At 44.2% G+C, this 23,178-nt stretch overlaps 1 protein-coding gene across 47 annotated transcripts in view; it reads left to right on the forward strand.

Moving 5' to 3' along the window:
- The window catches only part of nrxn3a (neurexin 3a), a 2,216,268-nt gene that overhangs the window by 2,040,601 nt on the left and 152,489 nt on the right, over nucleotides 1–23,178 (forward strand). For 27 of the 47 annotated variants that reach the window (XR_012098174.1, XR_012098175.1, XR_012098179.1 and 24 more), the window contains 2 exons: nucleotides 11,582–11,674; nucleotides 19,460–19,773. Coding sequence is in view for 41 of the 47 variants with exons in the window: in XM_073039307.1 (XP_072895408.1) it covers nucleotides 11,582–11,674; nucleotides 19,460–19,773 (407 nt within the window). In the remaining 6 variants the exon portion in view is untranslated. The remainder of the gene's footprint in view (nucleotides 1–11,581; nucleotides 11,675–19,459; nucleotides 19,774–23,178) is intronic. The other 20 variants (XM_073039317.1, XM_073039335.1, XM_073039319.1 and 17 more) reach the window with 2 other exon arrangements.

The following is a 23,178-nucleotide window of genomic DNA, read 5'->3' on the forward strand; positions in this document are numbered from 1 at the left end:
AGCATCTAATTCCTGACAGACTCAACAGCCATCCCTGTCCCTAAGACATCCAAGTCTCTGCAATGGTCACAACATCAGAGTTCCACGTATTGATCCAAGCTCTAAGTTCATCTGCCTTGTTTATGATACTCCTTGCATTAAAATAGACACATCTCAAACCATCAGGCTGAGTGCAGTGCATCTTTGCCCTATCATCTACCTTTCCCTCCTTACAATCTCTCCCTACAAGCTGTCTCTACTGCCCCATGCTCTGCCTCTTCACTTTGGTTCCCACCCCTCTGCAAATCTAGTTTAAACCCTCCCCAATAGCATTAGCAAACCTCCCTCCCAGGATATTGGCTCCCCTCCAGTTCAAGTGCAACCTGTTCCAGTTGTACAGGTCATCCCTTCCCCAGAAAAGGTTCCAATGATCCCAGGACTTGAAACCCTGCCCCCTCCACCATCTCCTCAGCCACTCATTCATCTGTGCTGTCTTCCTGTTCTGACCTTCCCCAGCTCAGGGCACCGTGAGTAATCCGGAGATTACCACCTTTGGAGGTCCTGCTCTTCAGTCTCCTTCCTAACTCCCTAAACTTACTGCACAGGACCTCTACCCCTCTCCTGCCCATGCCATTGGAGACAATATGTGCCACAACTAAGCCCAACCTAACCAATCTATCGTCACTGTTGTAGGAAGTGGTCTGCGTAAGGAACTAACTAAGTCGAGCAGACAGCTGCACGGGTCCATAGTGATTTTACAGCTGCAGTTTAATGTTGTTTGCAGATTGCTTTAAAGTATTTTCTTTAAAGTGCATGCCTGGCAAATTGGCAGCACGTAATGAAAGGCAGTCGAGGTACCAGGGGATCAAGTGACGTCTAAAGCCATGAAGGAAAGAGGCAAACATTTATCACTGTCATGTGAACCAGTACACGGGCTGTGTCCTTGAGGGCCAATCTATATATACTGCACAGGTGCAGTTTGAGGTACACTTCACTCCAGACTGGTTTTATTCCCTGCAATGATGTTTAGTGCGTCAGGAGATGGAGGTAGTCATTGAATTCTAGAGCCACACAGCAGAGAAACAGGACCTTAAGCTCACCATGTCCATTGTGACAATTACCTATCTATACAAGTGCCATAAATCATCATCAGATTTCTGAATGGACAATGAACACTGCCTCTTTACTCTGTTATTTTTATGCTCTGTTTTTGCACTACTTCAGTTTAATTTATTTTGTATATAATGGCCAGCACTTAGTCCACGCACATCTGCTCCTTGCATTTATTAAGTCGCATTGAGCTCCAGATATGGGAAGTTATGTTAAACACAACAGATGCTGGAAATCCAGAGCAACGCACACAAAATGGAGGAGGAACTCCGCAGGTCAGGCAGCATCTATGGACATGAATAAACAGTTGATGCTTCAAGCCAAGCCCCTTCCTCAGGACTGGAAAGGAAGGGGGAAGGCACCAGAATAAAAACTTGGAGGGAGGGGAAGGAGGGCCAGCTAGAATGTGATAGGTGAAGCCAGGTGGGGGGGGAAAGGTAAAGGGCTGGTGAACAAGGAGTCTGATAGAAGAAGTGAGTGGACCATGGAAGAAAGGGAAGAAGGAAGGGTCCAGGGGGAAGTGATAGGCAGGTAAGGAGAAGAGGTAAGAGACCAGAGTGAGGAATAGAAGAGTTGGTTTTGTTGCAGCTTTGTAAAGCTGCATCTGGAGTATTACATTGAATTGTGGGCACCCCATCATAGGAAGAATGTGGAATCTTTGGGAGAGTGTAGTTAAAGTTTACCCTGGATTCAAGGGTGTGTTGGACAAACTTGGGTCATTTTCTTTGAAGCAGCAGAGGATGCTCCCTCCATAGATGCTGCCTGACCCACTGAGTTCCTCCAGCATTTAGTGTGTGATGCTCCAGATCTCCATCGTCTGCCAAAGCTCTCGCGTCTCCGGAGAAACACAAGTTAGTTTTAAACTGAGGAGAAGACGGGAGACGGATAGATTGGACAATGGTGAGGCCAAGTTGCCATGGGGATGAGTTGCAGGGATCACCTGGTTGATGAGTTAATGGGATCAAATCGAGAATGAGAGGGCAGACAAAAGGAGTCTGGAAGTTGTGAAGTGAACAGTAAGTACAGCCTGTGCTAATGGAGGGAGACCTGCTGGGCCATTTCAGATATGCAGCGTCTCCACCGTTTTGATTTTCAGTTTTATACAGTGTGTGTGACTGAGAAACTGTGTGCAATCGTATGCAGTTTGTGTGTGTGTGTGTGTATTTCCTTATGTTTATGATTACAGATTAACAATTAACTTTCTCACACGTACACCGAAACATCTAAACAGACAGTGAAATGGGTCGTTTTGCATCATCTGAGGATCGTGCCGGAGACAGCACACGAGTGTTGCCGTCCCTCTGCCGCGGTTATAGCATGCCCAGAGCTTACGAGCCCTCACCTGTGCCCTTTTGAAATGTGAAAGGGTCCCACAAAGTATTACGCTAACCCATGGAATACCTGTGTGCAGTCTTGTGTCTGTGGGACTGTGTGTGTGCATGTCTGTATCCGTGTATGTGAGTGACACCACTGACTACTCCGCCCCCAGGTTCTCTATCAGCTGACCGAACTGGTTGTGCTCCCCTTGCTGACACAGAGCAGGTGGGATGTCCCCCACTCCGGAGATTTGAGTTTAATGTCTCAGCTGATATTCCGCTATTCCACTTTCAAATGCCAACTTTTATGCCAAATTGAATAGCACTTAGCGCTCCGTGTAGAAAAAAAAATACCTCTGATCTCCCCCCAATACTTCCCTCTAATCACCTTAAAATGACACCTTTTATCACCTTGTACACCTCCATCAGGTCACTGCAAGAGTCAGAAACCTGAAATTGGTATTGGTACTGGTTTATTATTGTCACATGTGCCCAGGTACAGTGAAAAGTTTGGCTTGCACGCTGTTGACACAGATCAAATCATTACACAGTGCATTAGGGTAAAACAATACCAATGCAGAATCAAGTGTAACGACTACCAAAAGGTGCAGTGCAAGGAAACAATGAAGTGCAAGATCATAATGAGGTGGATTAAGGAGGGGAAGTGTGAGACAGGGAGTGAAAGATGATCATCATTATGTGCCGTATCATATGACGTGGGTGATCGTAGTCTATGACCATGGTGGCTTTTGGCAAATTCTGCAGAGTGCGTTGCCATCGCCTTCTTCTGGGGAGTGTCTTCACAAAGTGGGTGACCCCAGTCATTATCAATACACTTCGGAGGTTATTACCTGGCGTCAGTGGTCGCATAATCAGGACTTGTGATATACACCGGCTGCTTCCTTGGCTTCATGTGGCCCTGACTGGGGGAGGGCCTAAGCAGGTGTTACACCTTGTCCCAGGGTGACCTGCAGGCTAGCTGAAGGAAGGAGTGCCTTACACCTCCTTTGGTAGAGACCTATCTCCACCCCAGCCAGGTAGTGACAGGTGGGCCAAAGAAGATCGAAGGACAGTGAGCAGATTAGAGGAGGAAATGTTGGCAATATTCAACAGGTCGGGCTGTGCCTGAAGGGTGGGAATCAGAGTTCATGTTTCAGGGCAAGTATTGTATGTGAGGCATGGTTGCAGGGATGGAGTGAACTTTTGTGGTAGGTCAGGGGGAGGTGAGGTTGGAGGGTAGATTCAATAGAGCTAAGTTCTATCAAGAGTACAGGGGAGCACAGGGGAGGCCATTCGAGCCCTCAAAGTTATTCTAGTTAGGTGCAGCAGATGAAGATAAGGGAACTGGGTATTTTTGTCATACAGAAGCGGGCACCTGAAGGTTATTCAACCATAGAAAACTGTCACAGTGCCATCAATAATAGGAGCAAACTAGAAGATGCAAAGCGCTACTTGATAGCTGTGATTGAAGTGAGCAATAAGGTACAGCCTGTCTCCACAAGAGCCGAACAAAGCTCCTGTCACACAATGGATTTAAAGTGAGGAGAAGAGAATAAAAGACCCAGAATGGGCCTCCAGAGGGTAATAAAGTACATACACTAAAAACTGTTAGAAGAAGAGTGCAGAAAACCTGTTGTGGTGGGTGTTTAAGCTCCCCACTCTACATGTCAGGCACCAACACAGGCAGCCTTTAGAAACTGGGGATTCCACAAGCCACAGAGCTCTCTTCAGGTGCTTGGTTGCTATGGCTCCAAAGGACCATAAAACGTAGCAGCAGAATTAGACCATTCGGCCTATCTAGGTTGGGTGAGACTGGAACGACAGGTTTGGGGTGAAATATGAAATATTTAGCGGGAACCTGAGGGAGATCTTCTTCACTTTGAGGGTGTTGTGAGTGTGGAGTGAGTTGCCAGTGGAAGTTGTAGATGGAGGTTCAGTCGTAACAACTAAGAGAAGCTTGGATAGGAACATGGATGACAAGGGGGTGTGGAGGGCCGTGATCCAGGCCAGTACAGACTGGATGGGCCAAAGGGCCTGTTTCTGCACTGCAGTACTCTATGATGCAGAAGTTGCCCTTTTGTCCCACAATGTTTGTGCTGAGCACCATGCCAAATTAAACTAAACCTCTTCTACCTGTACAAGATCCATATCCTTCCAGCTCCTTCCTTTATCATGTGTCTATCTGAAAGCCTCTTAAGCACAATTATCATATCTGCTTCCACCACCATCCCTGGCAGCCCATTCCAGGCGCCCACCACTTTCTGAACAAATCTTGCCTGCTCATCTCATTTAAACGTTTCCCCCCTTATCTTAAATGCATGTCCACCTGTACTTGACATTGTTACCCTGAGGTGACAAAGGTTCTGATTTTTTACCCTACCTCCATCTCACATAATCTTGTAAAGCTCTACCAGGCCTCCCCTCGGCCTCTGCCACTCCTGAGAGAACAACACGGGTTTATTCCTCTCCTGAGGGCTTATGCCCTCTAATCCAGGCAATATCCTGGAGAACTACTTCTGCACCCTTTTCAAAGCTTCTTCATCTGGAACTGCACACAATGAGCTGCTTTTAGAAGGTGTGGGGTCCAGCACTGACAGGCTGCTCAGTCCTGAAGGGGACAGGAAACCCCAGATGTGGGCCAGAGTGATTGGTCAGCGTGTGTGATCACTGCACGTTGGGAGCTACTCCCACAGTAATCATTAACCACACCACCTCTTTAAGGTGGGGTTCCCTACCGTTTTTATGTCATGGACCAATACCATTAAGCAAGGGGTCCATGGGCCACAGGTTGGGAACCCCTGCTTTAAGGTGTCTGAAAAGTGGAGGAAGTTTATTGCCGGACCTTAGGGATTGGCACAGGAACCATAGACAAAAAGGGATATGCAGATGCTGGAAATCTTCAGCAGCAAAACGCAGAAGCTGGAGAAACTCAGCAAATCAGACAGCACCTGTGGAGAGAAATAAACAGTCAAGCTTTCCGGCTGAACCCTTCATCAGGACTGTCGGGCAGAGTTGACCTTTAAACCTACTCTGCAATCCATCCGACCCTTTCCTCCTGCACAGCCCATAACCCACCATTTTTCTTTCATTCATAGTTTCTAAACTGTCCCAGTTCTATCAGCCTCTACCACCACCCGCACGCCTACCACTCTCTGTGTAAAAAACCTACCTCAGACATCTCCACTCAACCCTGTTATTAGCCATTCCTACCCTAGAAGAAAATGTGCTGGCTGTCACTCTACCTCTGCCTCTTATCACTTTATCTGTTAATCAGCGAGCTCCAAAACCTGGACCTCTGTACCTCCCTCTGCAACTAGATCCTCAACTTCCTCAATAAGAGACCACAAGTCTATGTGGATCAGAAATATCATCTTCTCCTCACTGACAATCAACAATGGCGCACCTCAAGGATGCGTGCTTAGCCTAATGCCCTTGTCTCTCTACACCCATGTCTGGGAGGCTGGGGACAGTTCAAATGCCATCTATAAATTTTCCGATGACACAATTTCAGATGGTGACAAAGAGGCGTATATGAGTGAGATAGATCAGTTGGTCAAGTGGTGTCATAAAAATAACCTTGCACTCAACATCAGTAAGACCAAGGAATTGATTATGGATTTCAGGAAGCTGAGGGAACACACATCACTCCTCATCAAAGGATCAGTAGTGGAAAGGGGAGAGCAGTTTCAAATTCCTACATATCAACATCTCTGAAGATCTATCCTGGACCCAACATATTGATGCAATTACAAAGAAGGCATGACAGTGGCTATATTTCATTAGGAGTCTGAGGAGATTTGGTATGTCACCAGAGACTAGCAAATTTCTACAGATGTACCATGGAGAGCATTCTAACTGGCTATTTCACCATCTGGTATGGAAGGGCCACTGCACGGGGCCAGTAAAAGCTGCAGAAAGTTGCAACCTCAACTAGCTCCGTCATGGGCACCAGCCTCCCCAGCATCGAGGGCATCTTCACAAGTTGATACCTCAGAAAGGCGACATCCATTATTGAGCACTCCCATTACCCAGGACATGCCCTCTCCTCATTGCTACAATCAAGCAGGAAATACAAGAACGTGACGACACACACTCACACAGCTTCTTCCCCATTGCCATCAGATTTCTGAATGGTCTATGAACTGATGGACACTACCTCACTATTTTTCTGTTTTTGCTCACTTTTTGCACTAGTTATTTAATTTAACTTTTTAACCCATTTACTTATTGTAATTTATATACAATATTTTTACTACATACTACACTGTGCTGCTGTCCCAGAACAACAAATTTCAAGCTAGCGATATTAAACCTGATTCTGATCCTTTATTTAGTCATCTCTCACCTCCTTTGCTGCAAAGAAAAAATCCCTAGTTCAATCAGCCTTTGCTGGGAAGACATGCTCTCTAATCCAGGCAGCATCCTGGTAAATCTCTTCCGCACTTTCTCCAAAGCTTCCACATCCTTCCTACAATGAAGGGAAAACAGTGATGGCTGTCACCCATAATACACTCTATCTGCTGAATGCCTCTTATAATCATATCTGTCTCCTGTCATCCTCCTTCACTCCGAAAACATAACCCCTAGTTTGCTTAGCCTTTTGACAGGGGCAATCTCTGACTGTTTACCATGAGCACCAACATTGACAGTCGCTTTGCCAAGTTTGCAGGGAGAAACTGTACAATTCGAGCCCATCCTACACCGTTATTGTGCCTTCATGGAAAGTTTCAGGTATTAGCAGCATTGGGAGTTCATTCAAAAGAACCAAGAGAATAATGACTTTAAGACTTCGGAACAAATGATAACAAAAGGCGGTGATCAAGTCAGGTCACGTTCATGGGCGGGATGCAGATAGTGATCTGGATTTTAAAAAGATTATCACCCCGATTTTTCCCACTCTTTTATAAAAAATGATGAAGGGACTGTCTCTGCTCCTTCTCCCCTGTGATAAGGGGAGCTGACAGGATTCACTTACTTATTTAGAGGTACAGGCCCTTCCAGCCTGAACAAGCCAAGGTCCTCAAGGGACAATCCTTGACTAAACTTGACTTCTTGATTGACTCCAATGGGTTCTAGCTGATTGAGTTCAAATTGTATCGGTGTCTCCATTGTTAATTCTGAATGAATGAAGTGGCCTATCAGGGACCATGTTATGACTTCTGTTGTGGAAGGAGGTGAATCTTTAGTCCAGAGAAGGATCAGCTATGTAGGAAGGCAGCCATTATACTGCAGATTTTATGTATCCTGTGATAGAAGAAGGGTGAGGGTGTGAGGGTTGGCACAGTAGCACATTGCTTTACCGTACCAGTGATGGGGTTCAATTCCAACCTCTGTCTGTAAGGAGTTTGTATGTTCTCCCCAAGACCACTTGGGTTTTGTCCAGGTGCTCCAGCTTCCTCCCATAGTCCAAAAACATACCAGTTGGTAGGTTAATTGTTCATTGTAAATTGTCCCGTGATTAGGCTGAGATGAAATTGGGGGATCTCTGAGCAGTGTGGCTTGACGGTTTGGGGAAGGAGTAAGGGCTACGCCATGCTGTAGCTCAGTAAATAAATAAATGCCCTCCATTCTTTTACTGAAGGAAGTGGGTGCTTCCTAAGAGGGTAATTGATAATTGATTCGTTGTTGTCACATGTACCAAGATACAATGAAGAACTTTAAACACAAGAGCCTCTGCAGAATCACACACACAAACTGCTCGAGGCGCTCAGTAGGCCAGGCAGCATCTGTGGAGGGGGATCAGCGGTCGATGTTTTGGGCAGAGACCCTTCGTTGGGATTGGAAAGGGGGGGGGGGGGAAGAAGCCAGAATATGAAGGTGGGGATGGCCTTGTGTGGATGGTACAAAAATCTTTGTTTCATATTGATCATTTCAAACAAACAGCCATTGTGCTTTGTACAAAGGGGAATGAAATAACAGAGTGCAGAAGATAATGTTACGGACAATGAAGCAGAGGGAGACAATAAGGTGCCATGATGAAGTATATTGAGAGGACAAGAGTTCATTTTTTTTGTACAAGTTGTCCATTTGGAAGCCTTCTAACAGTGGGATAAGCCCAGTGGTGTGTGTCTTTAAGCTTTTGCATCTTCTGCCTAATGGAGGTTGTGGGGAGGAGGTAGAAGAGCAGATGTCAGGGGTAGGAGGGGTCCTTGATTATGTTGGCTGTTTTACCGAAGTTAATCATGTTTGGGTTCCTGCGATTGCCTGGCCGAGGGTGGGAGACGGTGTCAACCTTGTCAACAATGCCGGCATCTAGACTGCTGTTTATGTTTAACAGGTAAAATCTGTGCAAAGTGTTTAACAGCAGTGGTTCACATGGTGTCACCATTGCCACTTCACTGAGTATTAACAAGAACTTGATGAAGAGCAATTGACCCTGCAACTGAAGTCAAAGTGGAGGAACTTGAAATTTATACCATGGTTTAGCTCATAATTAAATATTTATGCATTAGAAAATGTGATATGGCATGAGATGTGTTATGAAGAATATGCCCCCTCACCACTGAATCCTTTCCTCCATCCAAATGCCCCTGTTGTACAACAGCAAAGCATATCCTCCTTGTGTTCCTGTGATCCACAGTCAACAGCATTGTGCAAAAAAAAAGTTATCAATACTGGAAAAGAACCACCGGACTTGTGATCAAGAATACAGTAAACCATGGTATAAATGTTTCCTTTGTTTTATTTCCAGGAAGAAAAGGTCTTGACTTTTTAAAGCTTTTTTATCTGTAATGCTAATTCGGCTTCATGAGACTCTCATTAGCTTTCAGACTGGGATGTTGATCAGAAAAGTGACCCTGATATGTCTTCTGCATCTGATCTGTTTTTTTTAAAATAAAAGTCTAAGTTATAATGTAAATGAAATTGAATGACTGTGCATGTTCATTCCATTAAAAATGACTAAACCTTAAAATAAATTATTCATTCCATACCCTGGGTAAGGCCTTACCTGTCCAGGACAATGGATTATAAAATGTCAGTGTCCATATCTCGTGGTCTCAATTGTGCCTATGAAGAAGATAAAGTGTTTCTTTTGCTTTTGATAATTGCTTCTTCCAGGAAAGAATTTCTTTCAATTAATTGTCTTTTTAAAATTATTTAAATGGTATAATACGTTGTATGGCAAAAAAATTGCACTGTTATTTTCCAAGGAAGTGCACAAGTCATGGTCCCATGGGCAAGCAGTCTGATGTTGAATTAGGAAGCAAGAGGCTTGGAGTGGATCCCTTATGATTTTTCTTTCCCAGATTAACTGAGCTCAGCAGCAACAGCTTTCATTTATATAGCACCTCTAACGTAGTAATGATGTCCCACAGTAGCACAGGTACAATGGCGCAGTAGTTAGTGCAGCCATTACGGAGCTCCGCGGACTGGGGTTCTCTCCTGGTCTCTGTGTGGAGTTTGCCTGGGCTTCTCCAGGCTCTCTGGTTTCTTCCTGTATCCCAAAGATGTGCAGAAAAGTTAAAGCTTTTCTTTAAAGATTGGCTTTATCTGTCACATGTACATCGAAAAATATGGTGAAATGCAATGTTGGCATCAAATCAAATCATCATGGATTGTGCTGGGCAGCCTGCAAGATGTCAGTGACATCTGACGTCACCTGCAGCATGCATCAAGGTTAGCACAACACTTCACAGCACCAGCAATCAGTGATCAGGGTTCAATTCCTGAAGCTGGCTGTAAGGGATTTGTACACCAGCAATCAGTGATCAGGGTTCAATTCCTGAAGCTGGCTGTAAGGGATTTGTACACCAGCAATCAGTGATCAGGGTTCAATTCCTGAAGCTGGCTGTAAGGGATTTGTACGTTCTCCGTGTGACTGTGTAGACTTCTTCCAGGTGCTGCGGTTTCCTCCCACATTCCAAAGGCTTAGGGATTAGTAAGTTGTGGGCATGTTCTGTTGCTGCCAGAACATGGTGACAGCTGACAGGCTTGCCCAGCACATCCTTGGCCTACGTTGGTCGCTGACTGATGCACCATCAATAACTCTCGGAGATGGGAGGCGAACGACAGGCTTTTATTAGCTGCAAGAAACGACCACACAACATCCTGGAGACTGTGGGAGGAGCAGTGCTTCCAACCGCCTTTATACAGGGGTCTGTGGGAGAAGCCACAGGAGCAGTCAGCAGGGGGCGTGTCCAGACAGGTATATGTAGTTCACCACACTGACGCATGGCAGGAATCTGAAATTAGGGGTCAGAATTTTAATGTTGCACATTTGGTGAACTGAGTCCCAGGTCAGTAACCACAGGGTGAGGTGAATGGGACTTGGTGAAAGTTAAAACATGGACAGTGGACCTCCGGACGAGCCTGTGGTGATAGAAAAGATTCAAAATGAACAAGGTGGGTGGGTGAGGGGGACGAAGTAAGAAGCTGGGAGGTGGTAGGTGGAAGACTCAAAGGGCTGAAGAAGAAAGAATCTAATAGGAGAGGACAGTGGACCATGGAAGAAAGAGGAGAGAGGAGGAGAAGCAACAGGAGGTGATGGGCAAATGAGGAGAAGAGGATAACCAGAATGAGAAATGGAAAAAGATAGAAGAAGGGAGGGAAGAGATATTATCGGAAGTTAGAACAAAGTGTAAAAACAGTACAGGCCTTTTGCCCACAATGTGCTGACCTTTTAACCTACTCTAAGATTAATCTAATCCTTCCCTCCCACATAGCCCTCCATTTTTCTTTCATTCATCTCTCTATCTAAGAGTCTGTTAAACGTCTCTAATGAATTTGCCTAATGAACATTAGAATAGCTGGAGGGACTGATCAGCCAAAGCCCAGCCATTTGAGAATGAGATCTTGTCCTCTTCAACAAACGGATAGGCTGTGATCAAAACCAGGCTGTGATCAAAAGTTTCGAAGCTTTCAACTCTCCTTCCTGTTTACAGTAGAATATGTTCGAGGATCACCACCAGGTCACAGGGTCTAAGGAAAATGACAGTGTCAATTTAATGCCATTACAAATCAATATTTTGTAAAATATGCAGACCTATTTAAAAGTGTGTTAACTTGATGCAGTGATATTACGCATTATAAATCTCAAATAGCCCTTAAAAACCTGATGTTGACTGGCTTTTATTGAGTTCACAACAAACAAATTGTAATTAAAATGTAAGATGTTCACAACTAACCCTTCACCTTCCAGATTCTTCTCTTTTAAGCTTTCTCTTTAAACTTTAAAGGAAACATTGATAATGAACGCCTGGCGATTGCTAAAACGAAAGTCCCCAAAAAATTCAGAGGAATAGTATTTGATGAGTGGCTACAAGAGAAAGGTAATCTCCATTAAAAACTTTAGCATTAACACTTTCAATTATGTTATTTTTTTTTAATAAAGAAAAATCTAAAGCTTGCATTAAAGTCTTGATTGTAAAACGAGTAACTTAAAAATAATCTTTGCTATTGAACAAGCGTCTTGACTTAATGTAATTTATAACTTGCTTCTGGTAGCTACATTTTATATTGATAAATATCTTTATAATTCATCATCATTAAACTGTAGTTAAAGGGACTGTCGGTTTTTTGGCTTTTGTTAAATTATTGCATGAAATTCTAAAAAGGTGAATTATAACATGCATTATACATGATAATTCGTTGGGTGCTGGTAAATTTGCAGAAAATAAGCTTGTTTCTAAAGTGGATTCTTTACATCCAATTGAAGAACTTAATATTTTATAAGAAACTTCAAAATTAATCTAAATGGAGTGCTTTTTTTAATATCTATCACCTTTTACCCAATATCCTAATCATTAAAGTCCCTTTAACGCTGATTGTAAAAGTTAATATGACTCAGGCTTAATATTCAAATTGATGCATGCACGGTTATTATATTTACTTTTAACTTCTCTCATGCTTGCTAACCTCTTAGTGTTTGCTTTTAAACTTTTGCCTTGAAATTATGACGCGGAATAAAGTAAAATTTACGGTTGAGTTCAATGACTGACGTAAGTCATCAAAGGAAACAGAGGCATTTTGTACAAAGACAAAATCCTGTGAGCAGCACTGAGCTTACGCTGTGTGTGCTGGCTAAGGATGATATTCTACAACACAGAATGAAATTACTATTGTTGGATGTGTTCCTGTCCCGGAAAGGTTTAATTGTAGTCCGAGGCCCTTTGTAAAGGTTGGCAAGGTTAGAGTTGTATTCCTGGTGGTTCAGGACCTAGCTTCCTACCTCTACTCTCACTCCATTCACCAAGGAGACCATCTCAAGCTTTCATGCATAACCATGGCCAATTGGAGAGCCAACAGATACTCAGTTACCTAAACGGATTTCTCATAACCATCATTAGCCCAAACCTTTTCCCTTCAATCTGTAATGCTTCTACCATTAATACAAAACACATTAAAATAAAGGTGTCACCATTACGTCTCAAGGAGTTGCCATTATATTTTCACTCATAGCTTTTCTCCAGTTTCATCTTCAATCCCTGGGCAGTAACTCAATTTGCCCTCCCACCTCAAGGACAACACTTCCCACAACACTGAACGCGAGCTCAAGCTCCAAGAGTGGGGCTGGTAGTCAGGTCTTAAACTGAGGTTGAAGGACACTGGGTCATAAAGCCAAGGGTCTCTAGGGAAGCGGTTGATGTGGAACCTGGGAAGTTCAATATAACGTGACAAAGGTTTATATGGTAGCTTTGTCACAATGTAAATTCAAGGCATTGAGATTTTATGCCAGCATGCAATCTTTCACAAACAGCTTTATTTTGTACTTTAAATCATGCTCACAATAAATGTTTGCTAATTTTAAAGAAAGGTAATTTTGCTTTTGTCTTTTTTTATATTTGATTTGTGACCTGAGCTTTAGTTTTCCCCAACTAAGGATACTGTGGTGGGGGAAAATATGCTGGAAGAAACCTAAAAAACACTGTTAAATTGGTTTAAATTAACTTACCATAGGTAAAGCATATTTAAATGCAAATGTAGTCCCTGGCGTGGACACTGAGAGCAAATGAGCAATCCCTGACTAAGGGAAGGATGTAAAAATGAGCAATTTTAATAAGCTGCTGGACAGATCCTCAGAGAATTCAGCATTATTACAGATAACTGTTTTATAATTAAAGGATGTGACACACCCTGGTATCTAAAAATGTGTGTAAAGGAAATTAAATGTCAAAGTTTACAAAAGAATTCATTTTTCTACTAATTATTTCACATTTTTCTTATAACACAGAGACATAGAGATGTTTGGTCCACGCCAACTCTAAAAACAATCCCACCAAAGCTATTCCCCCCATATAAATTTTCCCCAGGTTACAACAACCAGCTTAGGGGCAACCTGTACACATGAGCAAGTTGGGATGGATGGATGGATAAGGACAGATTTGCCATCAGCTGCAGAGCTGCCGGGTGGGGACGGAAGATTACCATGTACTTTTTTTCCACACAGCCTCACCGCCCACCCTGCTGATTCACAACAAGTGATCAGAGCAGAGCCGGGTGCACCGAGCAGCGCGGCCGTCCGGCATTTGCTCTTTCTGCGCCCGCTCGCTCTGCTGTTCACTGCTGCTTCAATGATCCTCTCCCACACACTATCCAGAATCATGTTCATTACCACTGACATTTGTCATGATATTAGTTGTTTTGTGGCAGGAGTACAGTGTACTGCATGGAAAAGTTATTATCAGTTATAATAAGAAATCTATATATAAAAAAACAAGTGCAAAAAGTTAACAAAATACTGGAGTAGTCTTCATGGGTTCATGCAGCGTTCAGAAATCAGATGGCAGAGGGGAAGAAGCTGTTCCTAAAATGGTGAGTGTGTGGCTTCAGGCTCCTTCACCTCTTCCCCGATGGTAATAATGAGAAGAGATGTCCTGAGTAGTGAAGATTTTTACTGATCGATGCTGCCTTCTTGAGGCCTTGCCTTCTGAAAATATCCTCGAAGGCTGATGCCCATGATGGAATTCTGTTCATTCTGACTCATGAACAGTTCAGATTATGGACAGTTCTCAGAAACTGAGGTCCCTGTCGTACCCTGGGGTGGGGGCCATTCTCTCCCTATTGATTCTGCTACACTGCACTCACACCCGCACATATACTAGGTGTAACGACAATAACTGCATAACCTAACCTCCAGCACATAAGGCCATAAGACTTCTTTGCCCATTCTCCAAATCTATCCAAGTCCGTCCGAAGACTCCCTGTTTCCTCAACGCTACCTGTCCCTCCATCTATCTTTGTATTGTCCTCAAGCTTAGCCACAAAGCCTTTAATTCCATCATTCAGATCATTTGGGAGCAGTTAGTCCATTTTGCCCACCATTAATCATGACAGATTTAACATTCTCTCTCACCCCCATTCTCTGGGAAGGAACTAGAGCACCCAGAGAAAACACACACAACCCAGGCTGAACACAAAAACTCCACACATTTGGGCCCATTATCTAAGAAGAGCTGTGCTGGCATTTGACAGAGTCCATAGGAGATTCACAAGAATGATTCCAGGAATGAAAGTGTTAACGTATGAGGAGCATTTGATGCCTCTGGGCCTGTACTCCTTGGAGTTTAGAAGAATGAGGGGAGATCTCTCTGAATCCTATCAAATATTGATTGGCCTAGATAGAGTGGATGTAGAAAGGATGTTTCCTATAATGGGGGAGTCCAGGACCAGAGCAAAAAGCCTCAGAATAGAAGAAAATCCATATGGAACAGAGAGGATTCACATAGAGAGGATCCATTCGCTAGAGGATAATGAATCTGTGGAATTCATTGCCACATGCATCTGTGGAGGCCAAGTCATTGGGTGTATTTAAACTGGAGGTTGACAGTTTCTTGGTTAGTTAGGGCATCAAGGGTTAGAGTGAGAAGGCCGGAGAATAGGGTTGAGAGGAATAATAAATAATAAATCAGCCATGATGGGCTGGCAGAGCAGACTCAATGGGCTGAATGGCCTAATTCTGCTCCCAAGTTTTATGATCTTATCGGCAACACCCAAGGTCAGGACTGAACCCTGGTTGCCTTGAGGCAGCAGATTTAGCTTCTATGCCACAGCACAGCTCTTAAACGACATCCCTATCGTCATCAGTGGATCTTTGACAATTCTCTGAAGAATACCATTTCCACAACAGGAATACTTGTAGGGCCAGCTCATCCAGGAATCCTGGTCATCATAGATCATTTCTGTACCACATTACAATGGCTCTCTGACTGGTTTCCCATCCCTACCTGTATTGTAATGTGTAGCTACTCCATCCAGTTTGCCACTTTGCTTTACAAAAACAAGTTTATTATCAGTACTACACTTCTACATCAAATTATTACAAACTACAGCAACAAATAAACTTCTGCTGAGTTATGACTGTTGCCGTTCTGATTTGGGATGCATTAGCTTCCCTGTGGCTCCCAGTGTTCTTACAGCCCCCACTCAGTGACAGTGGACACCATCTAGAGTCATAAGTTATTGAGTACTACAGCATAGAAGTAGGCCATTCAGCCCATCTAGTCCGTGCTGAACTATATTCTACCTCAACCCATCGACATGCACCTTGACCTCTCCCTCCATACCTCCACCATCCACGTACCTTTCCAAACCTCTCTTCAATATTGAAATCGAACCTGAATCCACCACTTCTACTGGCACTTCATTCCACACTCTCACCTCCTCTAAGTGAAGAAAATCCCCCTCAGTTTCCACTTAAATATTTCACCTTTCACCCTTAACCCACGACCTCTTGTTCTCATCTCACCCAACATCAGTGGAAAAGGCCTGCTTATATTTACCCTATCTATACCCCTCATATTTTTATATAACCCTATCAAATCTCACCTCATTCTCCACCATTCCCGAGAATAAAGTCCTAACTTAGTCAACCTCTCCCCATAACTCAGGTCCTCAAGTCCAGGCAACATCCTTGTAAGTTTTCTCTGCACTCTTTCAATCTTTCCTGTCAGATAAGTGACCAGAACTGCACTCAATACTCCAAATACACCCAGCCTTTCTTTTGAAACGTAACCCCGGGAGATGAGCCAAGACTTCGGCTCGAATTCCCACTTGGAATCCCTGGAGTAGTGTGGGTACACGGATGAGCAAGGATCCCTTTCCAACTGGATAACTTTTAGCTCCAAGCCGCTGCTTTAGGAATGAGTGATCAGGCCCCTGCTTTAGAAATGAGTGATCAGGCCCCTGCTTTAGAAATGAGTGATCAGGCCCCTGCTTTAGAAATGAGTGATCAGGCCACTGCTTTAGAAATGAGTGATCAGGCCCCTGTTTTAGAAATGAGTGATCAGGCCCCTGCTTTAGGAATAAGTGATCAGGCCGCTGATTTAGAAATGAGTGATCAGGCCGCTGCTTTAGAAATGAGTGATCAGGCCCCTGCTTTAGAAATGAGTGATCAGGCCCCTGCTTTAGAAATGAGTGATCAGGCCCCTGCTTTAGAAATGAGTGATCAGGCCCCTGCTTTAGAAATGAGTGATCAGGCCCCTGTTTTAGGAATGAGTGATCAGGCCGCTGATATAGAAATGAGTGATCAGGCCCCTGCTTTAGAAATGAGTGATCAGGCCCCTGCTTTAGAAATGAGTGATCAGGCCCCTGCTTTAGAAATGAGTGATCAGGCCCCTGCTTTAGAAATGAGTGATCAGGCCCCTGCTTTAGAAATGAGTGATCAGGCCCCTGCTTTAGAAATGAGTGATCAGGCCCCTGCTTTAGAAATGAGTGATCAGGCCCCTGTTTTAGAAATGAGTGATCAGGCCCCTGTTTTAGGAATGAGTGATCAGGCCGCTGGTTCCACCACCACCCCTCCTCCACTGAGCCGACCGAATGCTTCTGTTTTGACCTCCTTCTATAGCGTGGGAGGCAGCATATCTACATAGTCCATTATGTTCCACATCAAATCTCACAAGAACATTAGTTGTGACAGCCATAATAATGACAACGTGAACATTAACATGTAATTCTCTCAATTCCATTCCTTAGCGTATTTTATGACATAACAAACTGAAAATGCAAGAGACACACATCAGATCAGGAAGCCACTGTAAAGATTAATTTTATTTGTCACACGTACTTTGAAACATGCAGCGAAACGTGTTGTTTTGTGTCAACAACCAACTCGGTCTGAAGACGTACTAGGGGCTGCCCACAAGAGTCACCACGCTTCCAGCACCAACATAGCATGCCCAGAGCCTCCTAACCCCAACCTGTAGGAGGAACCACATGTCGTTTCAAGAGCAAAGTGTGAGCTGTCAGGGGTTCCCATCTGCTCACTTATTCCTCATTTGGCTTCATGCTCCACTTATCAGATTCCCACACCTGCAGCCCTTTGGTGCCTCCACCTATCACCTCCACTCTACCTCCACTCTTCCCTCCCCTCCCAGTCCATCCCTCCTCACAACCATCCGTCTATTATCTCCTATCTTTTGCCCCACCCCTATACTTCACTGTACGGGTTACCTCTCTCCCACTCTCGCACCCCAGATGAAGGGTCTCGACTGATACATTAGTTGTCCCCTTCACTGATACAGCCTGACCCACCAGCAATTTCAGATTCAGATTTATTTATTCCACGTACGTCAAAGCATTCAGTGAAATGGGTCTTTTGTGTTAACAACCAATCTACCCAAGGATGGGCTGAGAGCAGCCCCACAAGTGTCACCACACATTCCAGTGCCAATATGACATGCCAGAGTGGTCAACACAACACAGCAAATAAATACAGAACAAAGCAAGAAGCAGCAGCAACAACAGAGCGAAACAAGACCACCTCTGTCTGTAGGGAGTTTGTACGTCCTTCCTGTGACCGCGTGGGTTTCCTCCCACAGTCCAAAGACGTACCGGTTTATAGGTTGATTGGTCATTGTAAGTTGCCCCGTGACTAGGCTCAGATTAAATCGGGGGTTGCTGGGTGGCTTGGCTGGAAGTGCCAGAAGGGCCTATTCCACACTGTATCTCAATAAAATAAACAAATAGGTAAAAGACAACAGTGGTAAAATGAGCCCCTTCTCCATCCTCACTCCCAGATACACACACACCAACAACCCCCAACTTCTTTTTTTAATGCCAAGGTTTAAATTCCCAGCCGGGATCTGGAGATAAAGCTGTTCCACTGATGCCACAGCCGTGGGCACAGGAATTTAGTGGGGTACCTGAAAGAGAGAAAACATTCTTAATCTATTCTTGACTGTCACTGTCACCATTGCCCTTCACCAAAGGGGCTGCTGAGTCGTACAACACGGAAAGAGGCCATTCGACCCACACATCCATGCCAACCACCAATACACCTGGTAAATGCTGGCAATGACTCTGTTTACACCACTCTGTCCAGGACTGCATTCCAGCTACTCACCATCTTGGGTGTAAGAAAAAGTCACCCTCAAACCCCTTCTGCATCTCTTACCCCTACCTCCTCTAGTTCACTTTTAGTTCACTCCAATAAGGTGGGAGGTCGACCTATCTACACCCTCATGATTTCATACCTTAGTCACGTTAGCTTTAAACTTCGCTCCAGGGACGAGAGAACCAGTCTCTGCATGTCTCTGAGACTCTCCATCCCAGAGAATGCTGAGTAGTGGGACATATACTTTGAACATAGCCCAGAAACAGACCTTTGGCCCACAACGTCAAATTAAAGCAGTCCTCCGCTGTGTGTGATCCATATCCTCCATTCCCTGTATAATCACATGTTGATCTAACAGCCTTTTAAATGCCACCATTGAACCTGCATCCATCACTACCCCTGACAGCCTGTTCCAGCCACCTACCATCCCTGTGTAAAAAAAAACACTTGCTCACACATCCCCTTTAAACGTTACCCCTTCACTTTAAATACATGCCCTCTGGTACTTGACATTTCTACCCTGGGGGAAAAAAGATTCTGACTATACAAGTCATAATTTTAATAAAATCAATTACATCTCAGATATCCAAAAGTTTTATTTTCCCTTTATTGAACTCCATGCTTCAAATGAACTACCTGATTAGAGGAGTTGCATGTTGTCTGAAAGAGGGAATAGACCTTTATGGTGGGCTAAGATTCCCATGTGTACAGTATGTGTGAATGAGCGTGCTGTTGGCATTGCGGCCAAATCAGTGAACACGGCATTACCTCTTTCCTTTGGCAGGCCGCATGCTCACCATCTTCAACACCCAGGCCCTGATCACCATCGGGGGGAAGAACAGGAGCCGGCCGTTCCAAGGACAGATGTCTGGTCTTTACTACAATGGCTTGAAGGTTCTCAACATGGCAGCAGAGAGCCACCCCAATGTCAAGGTCAACGGGACGGTGCGGCTGGTGGGAGACGTATCCTCGGTGATTGTCAACCGGCCGTCAGTGACCACCTTGCCTGCCGAAATGTCCACCACCATTATGGCAACCACCACTACCATGGCAACCACCACGGCCAGGAAGGTCCGGGGAACAATGAAGGTCAACCCGGTAATTTCTCTTCTCCGTACCGAGCTGTCTGTTTTGCTGGGGGTGTTTCTCAGCTTTGCTTTGTCAGCAGGAAGATCTGCTGTTCTGACATTTCAATGGGAGCCAGCAAAGGCCACTCTGCCCCTTGAGCCTGTACTAGTAAGTAGGAGTTCCTCCTGCTGACAATCAAAGCAATGAGATCAAGGCTGATCAATATATTAATGCCATTTTCTCTCTCCTCACAAGCAGTGGATAATTCTGATTCCCACTAATTGGCTGCCTTGCCCATGTTTCAGAACTTCTAATAGCTTTAATAATCTTGAAACCCACGGGGAAAGTTGTTGGATCTTGGATGCTGTTGGATCTTTGTTTAGCCGTTGTTTTAGGTCAGGTTTTTATTGGAGTGTTCAAGATTCTTTAATGTCATTTCTAGTACACAAGTGTAAAGGGGAATGAAGTAATTGTTAGTCTGGATCTGATGCAGCACAAAAAAAACATAATTAAGATAAAGAACACAATAAATTAAATACATTAGATAAGGTATATATACATAGATTCTTTGTATGTACATAAAATGATTCTAGGCACAGAAGTGTCTGTCGGTAAGGTGACTCTGACAGGAGATGATAAAGTAATGGTGATGGTGGGCTGGGTCAGTGAGGTGTTGATCAGCCTTATTGCTTGGGGAATAATTGTTTTTGAATCAGCCTTATTGTTTTTGAGTCTGGTGGTCCTGATATAGCCTCCTCCCTAATGTGAGTGGGACAAACAGCCCATGAACAGGGTGGGTGAGATCCTTCTTGAAACCGCTGGCCTTTCTCTGGCACCTTTCTATATATTTTACGGGTAGGCTGGTGCTGGTGATGCATTGGGCAGTTTTGACAACCTGCTGTAGAACCTTCCTGTCTGCTGTAGTGCTGTTTCCATACCATGCAGTGATGCAGCTTGTTAGGATGCTCTCCACTGCACACCTGGCATTGATGTGCATCTCTCCAGCCTCCTCAGAAGTAGAGGTGTCGGTGAGCTTTCTTGATTGTGTCGGTTGTGTTCTGGGACCATGAGAGGCTGTGTGAGATGTTCACGGCCAGGAGTTTGAAACTGCTCGCGGTTTCCACTGCTGTGCCGCTGATGTAAAGAGGGATGTGTGTGGTGGGAGTTCTCCTGAAGTCAATAATCATCTCTTTTGTCTGGTTGACATTGAGGAAGAGGTTATTTGCCTGGCGTCAGGCTTTGAGCTCTTCCACCTCCTTTCTGGAGGCCACCTTATCACAGTCGTGTCATCGGCAAACTTGACAATATGATTCCTCAAGTATTTGGCTGTGTAGTCATGTGTGAGCAAAATGTTCAGCAATGGGGTCAGCACGCAGCTTTTGAGGGGGGGCACCCATGTTGGGAAGGGAGAAGTGGCTGTGCATCCTGACTGTCTGAGATTTGTTGCTTGGGAAGGTTACAACTGGAATGAAATTGAAGTTTATTTATTAGTGCTAAATGAACTAAAATGCAGTGAAAAGCTTGTCTTGCATGTTGCTTTTACAGATTAATTCATTACTTAGTGCATTAAGGTAGTACAAGGTAAAACAATAACAAAATGTAGAAAAAAATGTAGCAGCTACACATAAAATGGAGTGTACGTGAACAATAAGGTACAAGGTCATTACAAGGTAGATTGTGAGGTCAAGAGTCCACCTTATTGTACCAAGGAAACATTCAGTAGTAGGGTGTTTGTCCAAACTAAAATGATTGAGCCATATATGCTTCCTGGAGTTTATAAGAATAAGAAACTTCTCAATGGATCATGAAGGACTAACGGCATATCAGAGATTCCTAATCTGGAGTCCATGGACCTCTTGCTTAATGGTATTAGCCCATAGCATAATAAAGGTTGGGAACGCCTGGCATAGATGGTGACAGAATGTTTCCTTAGGCTGTCAAACCTGGAATTACTAGGCATGCTCCCAGAATAAGGGCAGTTGGGACTGCAAAGGCAAAGAGTAAACCTTGATGGCTTTTGGATTATCAAAGCTGAGACAGCGTCAACTGTGCAGGACATAAACTGGCCTTTCAACCACACATGAACATTCCTTCCATTTTATATTCAACACAAGAGATTCTGCAGATGCTGGAAATCTGGAGCAATAAACACAGCATGCAAAAAGCCCCACTATCCAGGCCATGCTCTCTTCTCGCTGCTGCCATTGGGCAGGAGCTACAGGAACCTTAGGTGCCACGCCACCAGGTTCAGGAACAGTTATTAACCCTCAGTGATGAGGTTCCTGAACCAATGTGGATAACTTCACTCATCTCATCACTGAACTGATTCCACAAGCTAAAGAACTCACTTTCAAGGACTCTGCAACTTAGGTTCTCAGTGTTATTTATTTATTTTTTAATATTTGCGCCATTTGTCCTCTTTTGCACATAGGTCAGTCTTTGTGTGTAGTTTTTCATTGATTCTATTGTATTTCTTTGTTCTATTCTTAATGCCCACAAGAAAGAAAATCTCAAGGCATTACATGGTGATGTTTTCATGCTCTGATAATAAATTTACCTTGATCCTTCTTCAGGAGTCTCCCACTTTATTCTCCCCATATTTCCATCAACCTCCCACAGGTTCTACCACGAGAGGCAATAGGTCAACGAACCTAGCAACCCTCACGTCTTTGGTATGAAGGAGGAAAACATACACGGTCATGGGGGAGAACATGCAAACTCCACAAAGGCAGCATCCAAAATCACGATCATACCTTGGGTCTGCGGTGCAGTGAAGTAGCAGTTCTGCCAGCGGTACCACTTAGCGGTGGGAAGATGGAGTGCTACAGAACAAGGGAGGAAGATAAGCCTTGGTTGTTGGATGGCAGAACAGGCTCAGGAAACCTCACAACTTACTCTAGTCAGTCCTGATAAAGAATCTCAGCCTAAATCCTCTCCATAGATGCTGCCTGACCTACCGAATTCCTCCCGCATTTTGTACATGTTGTTCTAGATTTCCAGCATCTCAATGTTCAAGGCTCAAACCGCATTTACTATCAACTCTGAGATTTGTCTCCTTACAGGTAGCCACAAAACAAGAAACCCCAGATAACGCTTCTTTTTTAAAAAATCCAACAAACACCCAATGTGCAGACAGAGAGAAAAATTAAATCATGTAAACAATAAAAGCAAACAAGCAGCATTCAGAATGAAAGTGAGTCCTCAGACACAAAGCCCAGAGCAGGTCCACAGCCTCAGCCTGCATGCGGTGGAGCATGAAGCAAACGCTGCAGATCTGCAGTAAAAAATCTTGTTCATTGTCGTTAGTTGTATATAGGCACAAATATGAAATTAAAATGGAGTGCTGTGCAGAATCTTGAGTGTTTGCAACCTTGCTCTTGTTCGAATTTGCACTGCCTTCATGCTTCTGTTTTCCAATTGCATTGACAAGGCATT

Source organism: Hemitrygon akajei, chromosome 3 (assembly GCF_048418815.1).
Source record: "Hemitrygon akajei chromosome 3, sHemAka1.3, whole genome shotgun sequence".
Lineage (NCBI taxonomy): Eukaryota > Metazoa > Chordata > Chondrichthyes > Myliobatiformes > Dasyatidae > Hemitrygon > Hemitrygon akajei.